General features: G+C 44.5%; 1 protein-coding gene across 1 annotated transcript in view; it reads left to right on the top strand.

The window, feature by feature from the left end:
- Positions 1–11088: 11088 nt before the first annotated feature.
- The window catches only part of ME1 (malic enzyme 1), a 156647-nt gene continuing 150404 nt past the window's right edge, over positions 11089–17331 (top strand). The window contains exon 1 of the mRNA XM_081094386.1: positions 11089–11559. Within this exon, the coding sequence (XP_080950512.1) occupies positions 11482–11559 (78 nt within the window). The 5' untranslated portion in view covers positions 11089–11481. The remainder of the gene's footprint in view (positions 11560–17331) is intronic.

Below are 17331 nucleotides of genomic sequence, written 5' to 3'. Positions count from 1 at the left end.
TTAGAATATTTACATATCAATTTCTAAAAGGAATCTAGGGAGATTTCAGTTTTAGCCTGGGTTTATTAAATGCTCTTCCTCCTGTGGGAATATTATAGATTATAAAGATTATCATAACTAGGACAGGGAAACAAAAGAAACTTAAATACAAATAGACTGTATCACTGAGGGGGGGAAAAAACCTCTTTCCTGTGTTTGATATAGATTTTAAAGCGGCTAATTCTAGGGCGGGGGGCGGGGGGGGAAATGTGATACATTATCTTCTTTGAGGTTTGGGAGCTGGGAGAAGGGCATATGAAAATGTGGGATCTTCTGGTACAAGAGAATTAAACTACTGTTTCTCTCTCTCTCTCTCCTCTCTCTCTTTCTCTCTCTCTCTCTCTCTCTCTCTCTCTCTCTCTCTCTCTCCTGCTCTTTAATTGTTCAGAAACTACAAGAAGGTTTAATATTTATTTGACTTTGTTCTTATGCCCTTTATTTTTCTATGCATAGATCTACTTATGAAGAACTTATACAGATTGGAAGAAAATGTTATGATAAAAAAAACAAAACTATTTAATCCTCATGAGCTAGATTTCCTGTCTCTCCAACAGATGTTATCAGGATAATTGCAAACAAAACTCTATATAACACATGCCAGGTGACTTAATATTTGTATTCAGTAATATAACTTCTAAAGTTGTATATCGGCTTCCCTGTAGACAGGGCAAACAAATCAAGTGTGAATCCAAGTCTCTGGGACTTGACCTAGAAAACTTTAAAGCTTTGATTCTCTGAAAAACCGAGAGCTGGTTCTGAACTTAATTCCAAGAGCTCGCGGGCGTTTTGATAACTCTTTGTAACAGAGTGATTTTATAGTTTTGCTCTAACTTTGCCTGCGCTCCGGAAGTACCCTCCCTTTTCTGCTCAGCAGGGCTTTTTCACCTCTTGCTCCTTGTTTTTTTCCATTGCATCCAGAGTGGCTTAGTAAAGTAAGAAAGGAGAGGTAAGGGATGAGGAGATTGTGGGGAGTTACCATTGTCTCTGCAGTCCTGGCTCCCCTGGTAAAACTTGCCCTCATTCTCCACCACACCAAGGCCACGGTGGGGGCAGGAAGATCTCAGGTCTCTCTAAAGCCCAGTTTGAAGGCATGAGGGAGCAGGCTGCACAGTGTAAGGAGAGGAGGGTGTTCTGGGAACCTGCTTTTTCAGGTGATACAACCGTCTGTGGGGGTGGGGAGATGAGGCTGGGGGAAGCTAAGGACAAATGATTGGCTACTTCCTCCAACTTTTTTTTTGCTTATGGTTCTAGTAACCAATACCATCAATACCTATCTCCAAATTTGACTTTAAACAGCTTGGAAATATAAACAATTACATATAAGGTTCCTGTGTCAGTATAAATTCTACTCTAGTTTGGAAACCTTGAATGATTAAATGGATCTGTGTGAAAAACAAGTACCCCAGGCCTGATTATTTTCAAAACCCCAAAGGGACTTAATAACTTTCCTACCAAATTTATACAGTTATTCTCTCCTGCTCAAAGTTTTCTCAATTTTCCTTCAAAAAATTGGACCATGTCTTCAGAAAATGGTTTGGTCTTGCCTGTTTCTACCATGGCAAAATTTATTTTCGTCCTTCAGCCTTCCACCGTGCTTCTGTGCTTTCTGTCAGGTCTCTTCATCATGAATGAGCCCCCTTATAAGCCTCCTGAGTACAAGCTTTCATACTCGTGCTCTTCCTCTCCCACAAACCAGACGGTCTGGAGGCCTGGAGCTCTGCCACCCCATGAGCAGCTTCAGCTTAGAACTGGATTGGAAATGCCAAGCTTCTGGTGACATTACAGATGGCTGGTTGGTGCCTAAGGCTGGCTTAGTTATATCCTTGGCAGGTCCCTGAATGCTAACCAGATAGCCCATGAGCTCCAAGTTAACAAGGTCGATGTGTTTTGAGTCGATCTCCAAAAACAAGAACATTCTGTCTCTTAAAATTCAAATTAAACAAAGCAACTTAATAAGGCTCTTTTGTGTTTGGGACCCTCCCACACCCCCACCCTCCCACAGATGTTTCCTGCGTGGTTTGTCTCCACAGTCATTGTCCACAGGACTCTGAGAAGCTGCAGGAGGCCCGGCTTTCCCTCCGCCATTGCGGAAAGGGAGCACACACCATGGGGCAGAGGCTGTGCTCCTCTGCGCCACCTGACAGAGCTCCGGGGAGAGTGACCTGAGGGTATCCTCATGGGAGTGTTTGTGATATTTTGATTCACCATTTTTCTTAATATCTGTTTGAGGTATTAAGACAAATAATTTAATACAGTGTCAGAAACTAATGGCAATTTAAAAGCAGTAACTATTCATTCTAAGAAGACAGTTAGGTAGTTTTTTGAAACATGTTTTCATGGTTGAAAAACTTTACTTGAAATAAATCATACTCACCGTGTATTTTCAAACAGAGATTGAGAAGTGAAAAGCCACACTTACAGAATTACTATTAGCATCATGTTATATTGGAAAAGCAATTGCTTATTAACTAAATCATGAGTATCTATTCTTTAGGTGAGTCAGGGTTATATGGTAAATTCAATGTAAATTTTTATGAAAAAGGTTAAATTTATACGAAGTTTTTAAGTTTAATTTTTATCTTTAAGATTTTTTTTTTTTAGTTTGTTTTTAGTCCAGCTTTTTCAAAGTAAGAAGAGTAGGGTGGATCCGCACAGGTGTTTGGCAGACTAAGGTATTATGAAACTTACCCTCCCTGTCTCAGAGTTGCATTATGTGGTTGGCTCCAGTGACTACTGGCAAGCAGTCAGAGATTTTCAAGTATCCAAACTAGAGGAAGGTAATGAGATATAATGCCAAATTGTCATCTCAAATTACCTTTGGAACAAAAGAAAAAAAAAAGATGAGATTCCTAATTCCTAAAATTTTGTGGTGTATTACTTTAATTATATACACCCCACTCGTATATTCCAAATTTTAGGGTTTTTTTCTGAATATAAAAGTAATATATACTCTTCATACAAACTTCAAACATTATAGAACTATAAAATAAAACAAACTATCAATAGTTTTGGGATATATTTTTCCAAATTAAAAAGATTCTCTATCCTTTCAGTATTCAGTGTCCACTATTACATTTTTTGTTTTGTTAATCCTCACCTGAGGATATTTTTCTATTGATTTTAGATGCAGTAGAAGGGAGGGAGGAGAGAGAGAGAGACAGAGAGAGAGAGACAGAGAGAGAGAGAGAGACATCGATGTGAGAGAGACACGTGCCCCAACCAGGCCAGGAATCTAACCTGCAACCCAGGTAGGTACCCTTGACTGGGAATTGAATCCATGGTCCTTCAGTGCCTGGGCTGACACTCTAATCACTAAGGAACATGAACCTGAGCCAGGGCCCAAGACTTTTAAGGGTGGAGATTTCAGGGGAGATCCCAGGGAAAGATTTCGATAGACTATTCAGCAGTTTTCCAATTGTGTCATGTCAGGGTCTAGGCCTCCACTGAGCATCAGGGCAGGGAATCATTATTTAACGCAACTGGTCTGGAGGTGGCTGGCTTTGTTGTTTTGCTGAGCCTGGAGCTGAAACACAACTGAGGCCTAGGCCTAGTAATTATCTGCATGGAGGAAAGGTCAGGGGAGGGTCCACCCTACAATTGTCCTTCACTAGGCACTCCACCCTGGTGACCTTCTCTTCCTGGCCATGGTCCTTGCTCTGCTCATGTCTAACTGCCTCCCACAAAAGCATACCAAGTATTATGAAAAAAAATTAAAAAACATTCTAAATATTTTAAAACAGTCTTCATGTTACTCATTGCTCTCACACTTCAGATTTTGTAATCACCAGCTTCTTTACTTGTTATTGGCACCAACTTCTCCTCCTAAGTTTATATCTGTATTCTAGGGCCTAAGCCTGAGGCTTAGCATATAGAAAGTGTTCAATAAATATTTTAAATAAATTAAGGGATAAATAACTGCATGAGGAATAAGGGATGGCTTCACAAGATGATGTTGAGCTAGATATTGAAGGAAAAGGATAAAATCTGTTGAGTGCTTATTATGTGACAGGCACTGTTCTAAATACTTGACATTTATTGTGTGTGTGTGTGTGTGGGGGGGATTGTTTTCCTCTCAACTTTCAAAGTTCTTCTGGCTAAGCTAATTATCAAATTATCTTTAGACAGATTAACAGGAGAAAATTACCAAATTTGTTACGAATGTACATACGAGGGTTCCATAAGAATATAGGGCCCAAGAATGCAGTGGGAAGTTGAGACTCATGTACCATCTTGAGCTAAAGAGAAAGGGGCTTGTAGTTTGGGATTTCAAAGGCAGGAAGGCAATATTGAAGCAAAAATTCGGTAAATAAATGTTTGCTGGGCCATCTTTACCAATGAAACACTGAGAGGGCTTTGATTAAATGGGCCTTGACAAATTCCTCCCTATCACACGCTAGTTCATGCTAAATTATAGTTATCTACGTTGATATCTCCCTTACTGGAATAGGTCCTCTATCTAAATTTAGGTAATTAGGGAGAAAGCCAAAAGTTTTTTTGAGCTTTTTATTCCTTAAAAATAACCAGCTTAAAATAATATTCCAAATAATATTCTGATGCAAGCAAATTTTGAGAACCATTATTCTAGACTGGCAATTCTCACCCTTGACTGAAAATTAGAATCATCTGGGTTCCTTGGGCAAAAAATCCTATTGCTCATGCTACAACCCGGACAATTAAGTCCACCATTCTTAATACAGTCAAGAGTGATTTTTAAAACTCTCCAGGTGGTTCTATTATGTCATAAAGATGGAAAGCCACCGATCGCTATCCATGCTTTTTAAATTATGCTCTCCAGGTGCTGTGCCCTTTCTCACTTCCTACAGGGCAGTGGCATGCCTGCCCTGCTTCCTGACATTGTGCCCCCTGCCAGAAAGGCCACGGTGGTGACGTTCCTTCCTGGATGAGGATTAAGGGCATGGGTGTGTTACTGAACGCAAGGGGTTTTCCGTTTGGGTGCTCTATTTAAGAATGAGACATGATTGTCACAAGGTAGTTTATTTACTTGCAGCAAGTACAGGAGTCAGGGGATTCATAACCAAAGCTCTGTCTCCCTGAAGGGAGGCTTGGCTGTTGCTCATATACACTATTTGGTCAGTTACGCATTGATTTCTTCTTCGCAGTTGGCCACATTTACTGGTTAGGTTCCTGTCAAACTCATCCTGTTTACCACTGGTCTGCAAAATACTGTGCAACATTTGACCACTTAGCAAGAATAACGTTTAGTAATAACATTTAGAACTGCATAGGCCTTGAGACTTTTGTCCCATCTAACAGGTGGGCAGAAGCCTTTGCAGATATCAGATGGTCACATATCAAACATATCTACCCGCTTGCACCTGTTATGTTCAATGTGAACATGGCTATGCCTTCTTGGTTTGATATTATTAGGCTTTCACCAAATTCACAGGAAGGTGAACCTGGAATTAAATAAGCACCAGAAAACATAAATTGAAAGACCAGAGGCAAGGAACAGTATTCCTTTAAACAGAATTATTTTGGGAGGATTTTCTCAGGGAGGAGGTTTATCTTTATACTCCGCTCTTACCACACAGCAGAAACTAGCAAGCTTCGCTGCCCTCAGTTACCGGCTTCGATTCCCAGGGTCCTATTGATAGTGGGGAAGGGCACGTAATCAGGACAAGTCATAGTTGTTCAATAATTATTCACCTCACTACACATAAGACGTTTTCTTACAGACCCTGGGAAACTGGAGGATGAAACAAGGCTGTAAAAAGATAAGATGCCTCCATGGGTCCATTACTCAGAAAAGAAATACATTTTGAGAACAGACCAAGGGCAGGACACCCTTTGATTTGGTTGCTGTGTCCGGACCTTGACCCCCTCTGGGAGTTTTTCTCAGGAACGCTGACCATTCTCCGGTCCCAGGAATGGGCTGAGTTGTTTGTAACATCATAGAAGATTAGTCATCTTGTTATCAGACTTTGAGTTCCTGAAGGCCAAACTGCAAACTCTAGCCTCCCCTTTCCATGTTACTCTTGCTGCTTGCAGCTGCATGCAGCTATCTTCTCCCCGTGTGTACAGAAGCAGCCAACTGGCAGGGCGGCCAGAGCAGAATTTCCAGGGTGACCGATTGCTCTCCCCATACTGCCGGCAGTATTGGAATAAATGCTCATATATGATTCAACCCTGTCTCTGCTTAATTTGGCTCAAGTAGTGACAGGCTGCATTGAACCCACTGAGTCCGGTTTCACTATCAGTGACTAACACAGACATTTCTATTCCCCAGTGTCATGGATACTGTGACCCTTTAGTTCCCTTAATAGTTGGTTCTCTTGCTGTTGTAAATCCAAAAACATTGGCAAACCCAGCCAATGTAACCTTCAAAGCCTATGAAGGCATGATGTCACCAGGAAATGATGGCTAACACACAATTTATTGATAAACTTCTACCTCCAGATGATGAACATTGCTGAGGCCTTGTATAGAAGAATGCTAGGATCGTTGTAGTTGAGTATAAACCTTTCCCAGTGCCCCATATTGAAACTTCTATTTGCCGTGTTAAAATAAACTGTTTTGCAAACACACACCAATGACAGACTAAATAATGTCTTTTGGGGGGAAATTTGTGGTCTTTTAATCTTCTACACATGTATAATATTGTCCAGAATATATTAGCATTAAATAAATGAAACACCCAGCTTCTTTTTCCCAAATGCAATTCAGCAAAATAAGATAATGCTACCACATTTGAACATTTGAAAATTACTAGTCCGCTTACTGAAAACTTGTTCAGATATAAATGAGCAGTTAAGATATAAATGATTTATACATGCTGTGGGTTGGGTTCCAAATGGATTTTAATTTATGGATTTATTCCCAAATCACTTAATCACCATGCAGCTTCTCTCTCTCTCTCTCTCTCTCTCTCTCTCTCTCTCTCTATATATATATATATATACACATATACATATACATATGTATATACATATATACATATACATACAGAATATACATATATATGTATATGTATATATATACATATATACATATACATACAGAATATATACATAGGTTCTCTTAGAGGATGGAGTTTTTGCATAAATTTTTGCATGTAGATAAGGTAAGGTTATATCTCTTTAACATATTCTAATGAAATGACTCATATCATTTCATCAAGTACTATAATATTCAAATAACAATTGCTTATAGTTTGGTTCATCAGGGATTCCCAGGTACAGAGCCTAGTGAAGGAAATCAGAATATGGAACCCCAAAATATGCATTATCGAGGACCAGAGGAACCTGTAAACAAACCTTACTCCATTTGTTTCTTCCCATATGTTTACCTTCCCACGGTTTGCCACCCTTTGGGAACCTAAAACTGCTTTCCTTTGTCTTGTCATTTCTCTACAAATTTATTGTTCTTTGTTGAAGATGCTTTATATTGCAGTTGTAAGCTGCTGCTTTGAGTCACTCCTCCTTTGGGGTATCTTCTGCATGATGTGCACTACACGTGTTAATAAACTCATATTCTTTTGTGAATGTCTTCTTGTTAAAGAGTCCCAGCTGAAAACCTATGATGGGTGGAAGTAAAGTTTTGCCTCCTCTATGTTAGCACTCATTTAACTTGTATCCTCACTTCAGGATGCAGGGGAAAAGTCAACTTTCTCCTTGGTTGGCAACTACACAGGGGCTTGCTATCCCAGGGATTCAGCCTCCTACATTTGACCCAGGGTAGCCCACCCGCTAACATATTGAACACTGGGATTCTTTCTTTTCTTTTTTTTATCCTCACCAAAGGATATGTTTTTATTGATTTTAGAGAGAGAAGGAGGGAGGGAGGGAGGGAAGGAGGGAGGGAGGGAGGGAGGGAGGGAGACAGAGAGAGAGAAACATCAATCAGCCTTCTCCCGCAGGCATCTGGACTGGGATGGAACCTGCAACCTGGGTATGTGCCCTGACCTGGAATTGAACTCATGACCTTTCAGCGTATGGGGACGATGCTCAAACCAACTGAGCCACACCAGCCAGCACCAACACTGGAATTCTAAAATCAGAAACCCAAAAGGTCAAAGGTCCTACATTTGACTCTGAAGTTTGAGGGTTGGCCACCCTGATAGATTTTCGCATTTCTAAGAAACATGGAACTCTCAAATTAGAACCCCTACAAGTCAAAGGTCTTTCACTCATACAGAAACACAAGAACCAGGCATGTTGAGATTTTCAATTAAAAAAAAATCAGAATTTATTTTACATAGTAATGTGCTTTTTGTGCAAAGAAATACAGCATCATTTACTAAAATAACACAAACCATCATCTACTATATTTTTTCTATTAATCTTTTTATAAATTTTATTTATCAATTTGAGACAGAGGAAAGAAGAGAGAGAGAGAAAAAAACATTAATGTATTGTTTCACTTATCATTGCATTTATTGGTTGCTTCTGGTATGTGCCCTGACTGGAAATTGAATCTACAACCTTGGTGTATTAGGATGATACTCTAACCAACTTAGCTACCTAGCAATGGCCAGATTACCTTTTTTCTCAAAGAAGGTAAAACATTTGCAATGCTGTATGTGCTATTAAGAATTTCCTGAACAGGCATATCTTGTTTTATTGCACTTTGCTTTATTTCGGTTCACAGACTTTTTATGGCTTAATTTATTGCAACAATGTTTTAGTGCAGTGATTTGGAACCCAACCCACAGTATCTGAGGTGTATGCCTTTTCTTGAAATCTCAATGACATTAGATCAGAATACTAAAATCATCCTATATAATAAAAGCATAATATGCAAATTGACCGAATGGCCGAACAACCGGTTGCTGTGACCATCAGACCATCAGGGGGCAGATGCTCAATGCAGGCAGGAGCTGCCCTCTGGTGGTCAGTGTGCTCCCACAGGGGGAGCACTGCTCAGCCAGAAGCGGGGCTCATGGCTGGCGAGCGCAGCAGCAGTGGTGGGAGCCTCTCCCACTTCCACTGCAGGCAGGCAGTAAGGAGCAAGGTGTCCCGGACTGGGAGAGGCCTGGACTGCGAGAGGGATGTCTGACTGCTGGCTTAGGCCCAGGGATCGGGCCTAAGCCAGCAGGCAGACATCCCCCGAGGGGTCCCAGATTGTGAGAGGCCGCAGACAGGCTTAGGGCCCCCACCCTTGCATGGATCTCATGCACTGGTCCTTTAGTATTTTAATATGATTAGAGCTCATTGTGCACTGAACTTACTTGGGCAAGAAATGTTTGATTTTGACTTGATTGTATTTGATCAAATATTTGATCAAATATTTGATTTGATTGTAAGTTTAGTATTTGCACCTGTGTAACAGAAACCTTCGTTTGTGAATCACACTCATTATTAACATCACCAATTGTGTGCAGATGACTGCACAACTATAGTTTCTTCCAAGAAAAATTAAAACAAATTTTTTTCTTTCATCCATTTTTGGGTTTTTTTTGCAATAAAACCTAATCTTACAAACTACTTGAAAGGACTGGAAAATTGCATGTTCTGGCTAACATTTATGTGGAAAAATAAGTTATTGGAATGGCTCGTGGATATGCAAGATTGCTCCCCCACTAGGCCTTTTACTAATATCGCTCAACACAATTGGAACTCTTTCCATAAGAGAAATAAACACATGGAAGAGAGATGTGAGCCTTACCTGCACTGGCAGGATCTTGTAATCCCTGTGTAATGAAGGCTTAGAGGAAGAGCCCACACTCTTTTGGGGCTACTCCCTGTATTTACATCAGCTTTTCTATAGGTAGATATTATATCACAGAGACAGGAGTAGACTGGTAATACATCTAAATTTATGCAATAAGAGCTGCTTTATGATAAGGTTCCATGGTATGAACATTTTTGTTTCGTCTTCACTGTCTTCTGTTTGGTTCCCAGGCCTGTTGTTAAACTGTTTTTCTCTCACATAAAGCACTGTAATTGTAATGTGTCTCAGCTAATTTAAGAGAGTGTCTTTTGTAAAGTATACCTTCTTCTCAGATGTTGTAGGGTTAATTATTTATGGATTATAAAATCAACAGTGAAAAGTGTTACTTAAATGCAATGAATGTTTTAAAAGAACTCTGCGACGCCAATAAAACGTTCTCTACATAAAAGCACTCATTCTAGATAATTCCAAGGCCGGGCCTAAGAAGCTTCTGGAGAGAAGTATGGCCACAAAACAATTTCTGGAACAAAGCATTCTCATAAGAAAAAGAACATAATTAGAAATAAAGAAGATACTGAATGGATGTGTGTCTAGTTTGTGGATCTATAAAACCAACAGATAAGCAATCCAAAACACTATCTGGTATATCATTAGATAGAGATGCATAGGGCAGACATCAGGATTCCTATTTAACTGAAAAGGAAATTGGGGCGCAGAAATCCTCCGTGTCCCCTGTGTGTCAGACACTCCCTTCTGGCTCTCCTATGACTGTTTTTCCATTTCTTGACACTTTAGGTGTGAATATCCATAAAAAGAGAACTTCAGTGCTGTACCATCACTATTCTGACCCTAGTTTTGGTAAAACTAGGGTAGTTTTACCAAAGAAGAAACTGAAGCGCCTAAAGATTGAGTTACTCATCGTTATTGAGAGAGAGGTTCTTAAACATCCCGGCTTCTAGAACTTAGGAAGGTTATCTGCAGGATAAACGGGACTGTGGTTTGGGCCCTAACGCACCTGCACTCTAGCCCACATGGACCCAGCACACATTTACGTTCATAAACGTCCCGCGGGTGATCTGCAGGGACCTGTGCGGCGGCGCCCACGCTCTCCTTCTCGCCTTTCCCCCAGTTCTACTTGGGCCTGGGCTTTCTGGGTCAAGGTTGGCTTCCTCCTGCCTCCTGCTCACGGGCATGGCTGCACCCAGGACTGTGGGCAGGGCGCTCTGTGAGGGTAGATGGAAGTCTGGTTCGCAGCAGCCGGTCCTGGGTGTCCGCAAACCTCCCCAGGCTCCCCTCGGCGCCGCTGCAGCGCATGGCTCCCCCCTCCGGCGGCGGCTCTGCCAGGGGCCCCGCACGCCCCACGTGGGCCCCGGGGGACAAGGAGCGCATTCAGGGCGCCACACGCCGACACGCCCACGCGGGGACGGCCCGTCCAGTCCCGGCGGCAAGCGCGATGGCGGCGGTAGCGGGGCTGCGAGGGGCGGGGAGCGCCTCCCGGGCCGCCCGCCTGGGCCCCGCGAGCGCCTCTCCCTCCTCCTCGCCCGCCCGCCCGGCGAGCTCCGGCCATGACTCAGCGTTTCTCGCGGGCCGTCCGGCTGGGGACACCGGCTCCTCGCCGGCTCCTCCCGCGGCCGCCGCCCCCTCTCCCCTCCCACGCCTGCTCCCGGCGCGGGCCCGGCCCTGCCCCTGCCCCTGCTCCTGCCCCTGCGCGGCCGCCGCACTCGCACTCCGCGCCGGCGCCCCAGCAGCATCCACGGCCCGCGCTGCGCGCCTCCCGCTCCGCCCGACCGCGCCGCCCACCGAGCGTCCACCATGGAGCCCGCCGGCCCTCGCCGCCGCCACACCCCCCAGCGCGGCTGCTCGGTGCTGCGGGACTCCCGCCTCAACAAGGTGAGCCCCCGGGCCCCCGGGCCCCCCGCGGCCGGCCGGCTCCTCCCGGCCAGGGGCAGGCAGCGCTCGCCCGACCCGGCCCCTCCGCCCGCTCCTCCTGGACGGTGCCCGCCGGGCGGCCCAGGGCCTCCCTGGGGCGACCTCCGTGCCTCGGAGCCGGCGGAGCGCAGGGGCCGCCCACTGGGGTCTGTGCCCAGGACTGTGATGGGACGGGAGGTGGTGCCTCCGCACCTCGGCATCCCGGTTTGGGGCCGGAGAAGATGTGACTTGTCTTTGAGACTTGATGGCTTCTCTTCTCCACGGCGGGCGAGAGCCGGGCCGAAGGAGTGGAAACAAAGTGTGTTTCTGTGAAGGTGGCGGGTAGGCAGCGCTCGCCACTCCCCACTCGTGGCTGGGCTCGGTGTGGCCGTCCGGGGGCCCCCTGGAGGGGGTGGCCCTGCCGGTCCAGCCTGGCTCACAGGCAGGGTCCTGGGGTGACACTTAGGAACCTGGGAGTGCGCGGGTGGGTGGCCCCTGCGTGGCCGCAGACATGGGACTGCGGTAAAGCCAGCTCTACTTTTTGAACCTGGCATTCCGGAAGTTAAGATTTTTAAAAAAATTATTATTAAAAGAAAAATTCAGTGTACACTGTTCAGAGAACCCTTTTCAAATCCTGGTAGGATTTCATTTTTCTTCACAAGTATTGTCGTATAATCCCCTAAGACTTCTCGCCAATGAGAAGCACCTCACGTTTTATAATTTGCTTGTCTAGATACTAAGCAGCCGCGGTTATGGTCTAGCCGGGTGTGTCTCTGGATGGTTCCTTTTGTGTATGTGTGTGCTGTTGACATCTCCTTTGTAGTTAGCACATGGAAAATGCACCAGTCAGCATAGAGATTAGTTTAGTGATTTCGGTTTTCTCTTTATTGGACAGCCTTTCACATGAATATGGACCCTTTTTCATTAAGAACTGGACCTCATACCCTGCCCTGACCCACCCACCCCATCATGTTGCTGGTGATTGTGTGTGTGTGTGTTTATGTAAATGTGTGTGTGTGTGTGTGTTTTCCAATTTTAATTTTCACTTATAGTTGACATTCAGTATTATATTAGTTTCAGATGTACAACCCAGTGATTAGGCATTTTCATAACTCTCAAAGTGATCCCCCCAATAAGTCTAATACCTACCTGGCACCATATATCCTATCTAATAATAGACAAATAGAGTGATTAACCATACCTCTGCTATGCTTCCCATTGCTAATCAGGGAGATATGCAAATTAACTGCCAACCAAGATGGCGGCCGGCAGCCACGCAGCTGAAGCGAACATGAGGCTTGCTTGCTCCAGTGATGGAGGAAGCCAAGGTTCCCCGCCTGCCGTGGCCCAGCTCTGAGCTCCTGAAGCAACAGCTCCAAAAGCAACAATGTTTCAATTATAGAAGCTAAACAAACCCCAGATACCTGCTTTCAGCCAGCCCCGGCCTCAGAGCTGGAGCTGGCTCTCAGCTCCAGTGACAGCTATAGAAGGTAAATAAATCCCAGAATAAAAAGAAAAAGAAAAAAAGGAGAGGCTGGGAACTTCAGTCACCTGCCAGCCTGAAAACAGCTCTCAGCCCCTCACCCAGACTGCCCAGGCAGCCCAGTGGGGACACCCACCCTGAAGGGGGTGTGACCAGCTGCAAACAGCCATCAGCCCCTCACCCAGGCTGGCCAGGCACCTCAGTGGGGACCACCACCCTGATCTGGGACACCCTTCAGGGCAAACCAGCCGGCCCCCACCCATGTACCAGGCCTCTATCCTATATAGTAAAAGGGTAATATGCAAACTGACCCTAATAGCAGAAAGACTGGGAGTGACTGGTAACTATGACACACACTGACCACCAGGGGGCAGATGCTCAATGCAGGAGCTGCCCTCTGGTGGTCAGTGTGCTCTCACAGGGGGGAGCTCTGCTCAGCCACAAGCCAGGCCGATGGCTGGCAAGCTCAGTGGTGATGGCAGAAGCTTCTCCCGCCTCTGCGGCAATGCTAAGGAGTAGTGAGCCGGGTGGTAAAGAGCTAGGGGTACTGAACTGCAAGAGGGTGCAGGCCCGGCTGAGGGACTCAGCCCTCCCCCCAGTGCATGAATTTCGTGCACCAGGCCTCTAGTAGTTATTATAAGATTATTGACTGTATTCCCTATGCAGTACTTTACATCCCTATGACTATTTGTAACTGCCGATTTGTACTTCCTACCCACTTCACCTTGGTCACCTGCCCCCCCCCCCCAACATCCTTCCCAACTGGCAATTGTCAGTTTTTTTTTCTGTATATATGAGTTTGTTTCTGGTTTTGTGTGTGTGTGTGTTTTTTTCCACTCAGTCTGGCACAAACTGTACTTTTATTTAGATGAGCAATAATATTTAAGGATTTCCTCCCTCAAACATGTTGTAAATTATAAACAGTACTAAGCATCAAACTCAGCAAATTCAGGCTAGTACTTATTTTCAAATCACTGTAGGACTTCATATTCTTTTGTTCATCCTCTCAGTAAATGAAGAATTGTTTTGTTTGCTTTTCATTTGTTGTTGTTGTTCACTGGAAGTGTGGATGAGCCATAATGCTACTCTGTCTTTAATTAAAATGATTAATGAATATTGGGATTACATAGAAAAAAAGAACTCAGGTGAGCCAGGTACAGCCACCTGGCTATCTGAACCTGGTCTTCTGGGTAGTCATGTGGTATATTGCTGGGGTCCAACCTCAGCAGGTCCAGGGGTCCCCAAAGGTGTGGACGGAGTCGGCGAAGAAGAAAGGACACGGAGGCAGTGTTCAGTTGATCAGCATAGTTGGGTTCTCCAGCCAGGTTCTGTTGATCAGCATAGAGAGGTTCTCCTGCCAGGTTCTATCCAGGATCTCCAGTGAAGTTCTGGTTAGGATCTCTAGCCAGGTTCTGTGTCCATGTTCTCTTGCTAGGTTCTTCAGCCAGGTTCTGTAGCCATGTTCCCTCGCTAGGTTCTCCAGCCAGGTTCTGTCCAGGTTCTCCAGCCAGGTTCAGTCACCAGGTTCTAGTCAGGTTCTCTTGCCATGTTCTATCTAGGTTCTGTAGCCAGGTTCTGTCTCTAGGTTCTTCAGCCAGGTTCTCTCGCTAGGTTCTGTCTCTAGGTTCTGTGGCCAGTTTCTGTCCAGGATCTTTTGCCATGTTCTCTCCAGTGAAGTTCTTCTGTCTCTAGGTTCTGTGTAGATTCTGTGTCTAGGTTCTGTGTCTAGGTTCTGTGTCCAGTTTCTGTCCAGGATCTTTTGCCATGTTCTCTCCAGCGTAGTTCTTCTGTCTCTAGGTTCTGTGTAGGTTCTGTGTCTAGGTTCTGTGTCGTTTGTTTCTGTTTTGATGGCTTTTTTTGTTTTTTAGATTCCACATATCAGTGAAAACATATGGTGTCTATCTTTCTCTGTCTGAGATATTTTATTTAGCATAATGCCCCTTAGGTCCATTCATGCTGTCACAAATGGAAAGATTTCATTCTTTTTAATGGCCAAGTAATATTCCGTTGTATATATGTACCATGTCATCACTTCAGTTGCTTCCATGTCTTGGCTATTGTACATGAAATGTCCTTTTTTTCTTTTGTTTACCCTTTGTTTTAAAGTCTATTTTGTCTAAGTATTGCTACTCCAGCTTTTTTTTCTCTTCTATTTGCACGAAATATCTTTTTTCATCCCTTTAGTTTTTGTGTGTCTTTCGCTCTGAAGTGCATCTCTTGTACGCAGCAAATGTATGTGTCTTGTTTTCTTCTCTATTCAGCCACCATATGTCTTTTCATTGGAGCATTTAATCCAATTACAATTAAAGTAATTATTGATAGGTATGTACCAAGTAGTTATTGCCATGTTTTTTTTGTTCATAGTTTTGGTTTCTTCATTTTGGCTACCTCTCTGTGTTTGTTTCTAAATATTAGGTAGGTCTGCTATGTCTCCCAGTCTTGGTGGGGTAGCATTACATAGTAGATGTCCTGTGGGGCCTAGTGCTGCAGACTCTCTGGTCACTTGAGCTGGGTGCTCCAGGGGTGTCCTTTGTGTGAGTTGCATGCCCTCCTGTTGTAGTTGAGCCTTGATTGCTATAGGCATGTCAGTGGGTGGGTTTGACCCTGAGGTTGCCTGGTTGTGAGAACTGGCCATGGCTACAGTGGGTGAGCTGTTATGTAGGGGCTGACCCCATGGATTGGGATTTACTTTAGGGGACCCTGGTGCCTGCCAGTCCATTCTTTGGGTGTGTCGTTTATGGTGCTAATTGGGTGGTGCTCTGGTGAGGTCTGAAGTCGTCCACGAGATGTGTTAGTTCTAGGGCCTCTCGGGAGGGGCTACTGTGTAGGCCTAGGTCAGCCACGTCTGAGTCCATCCTTGGGCCACCTGGTAGGAGATGCAACACAGTTTGTGGTTGGTAGCTGCCTGTGCTGGGCTTGGAGGTGCCTGGAGAAGCTATGCTGCGAACCAAAGCCTATCACCACTAGAGCATGGCTTGGGACTGCTTGGCAAGACGTACAGCGTACATGTTGCCAGTTGTTGTTTATTTGGGGTTTGTGGATTTTTGAGAGATTTTTAGGAAAGTCGGCAGAGTGGGTCAAGGTCAGCAGCGTATGAGGAACAGCTGTAGAAAGAGGTTCCTTTGGTGCATGGCTTGGGTGGGTTAGGGGATCTCAGAGAATCACCTGGGTGGGGTGAGAGGGGTGTTAGGGAGGTTAAAGGAGACTCATATTTGGTGCCCATCTGTACCCGTCATTTATGTGTGGGGAGAGCTCAGCAAAGAAACAGTGGAGCCTGTTAGTACTTTAGTCCCAAGAGAGCTGCCCCTCTAGCCGTCACCCTGAAGCCAGACAATTCCATTTCCCATATTTCTCTAGCAATTTTCAAGCTGCTGTCCTTTAGCTGGCAAGCGTTTTTGAACTACTGAGTCTGAGTTCGGGCCCTTTGAGAGGACATTTTCACTAGTTGCTGGGACGCCTCTTCTCAGCACTGGTGCTCAGGACTGGGGAGCCCAGGGTGGAGCTGGGACCCCTTACTGTTTAGTGGGGACCTCTACAGCCGAGATATCCCTCCTGATTCTGCCACAGGTGGGTGTGGGACCAGCCTGTTTCAGGTCTCTGCCCCTCCTACCAGTCTCCAGGTAGCTTCTGTATATCATTGGTTATAGTTCTGTTCAGCTAGTCTTGAGATGGTTCTTAAGAGTGGTTGTTCGGTAATTTAGTTGTAATGTTGATGTCTTGGGAAGAGGTGAACACAGCATTTACCCTACTCTGCCATCCTGACAGGAATTTTCTGCTGGTGATTTATTTATTTATTTTTTATTTTATTGATTTTTTACAGATAGGAAGGGAGAGGGATAGAGAGTTAGAAACATCGATGAGAAAGAAACATCGACCAGCTGCCTCCTGCACACCCCCCACTGGGGATGTGTCCCACAACCAAGGTACTTGCCCTTGACTGGAATCGAGCCGGGGACCCTTCAGTCTGCAGGCCTATGCTCTATCCACTGAGCCAAACTGGTTAGGGCATCTGCTGGTGATTTTTAAAATCCATTTTAATGGCTTCAAGACTTGTGATTCCTTTTATTTAATAAATTATGGTTAGTGTGAATTCTTTTTTATTTTTGTGGTGACAGGCAACTTTTACAAATCTATGATTATTTAGCATTTGTGATCATAAAGCATTATGAAATTGGAAATACTTCAAAATGAATTTAATTGCTGGTTTGATTTTTTTTCTTCCTTTTTATTATACTGCATGTCTGGACGTATTTTCAGTAGAACAAAGATAA

Source organism: Myotis nattereri, assembly GCF_964212035.1.
Source record: "Myotis nattereri genome assembly, chromosome: 6".
Taxonomy (NCBI): Eukaryota; Metazoa; Chordata; class Mammalia; order Chiroptera; family Vespertilionidae; genus Myotis; species Myotis nattereri.
Note: the sequence above shows the minus strand (reverse complement) of the source record. Positions and strands in the feature narration are given on the sequence as shown.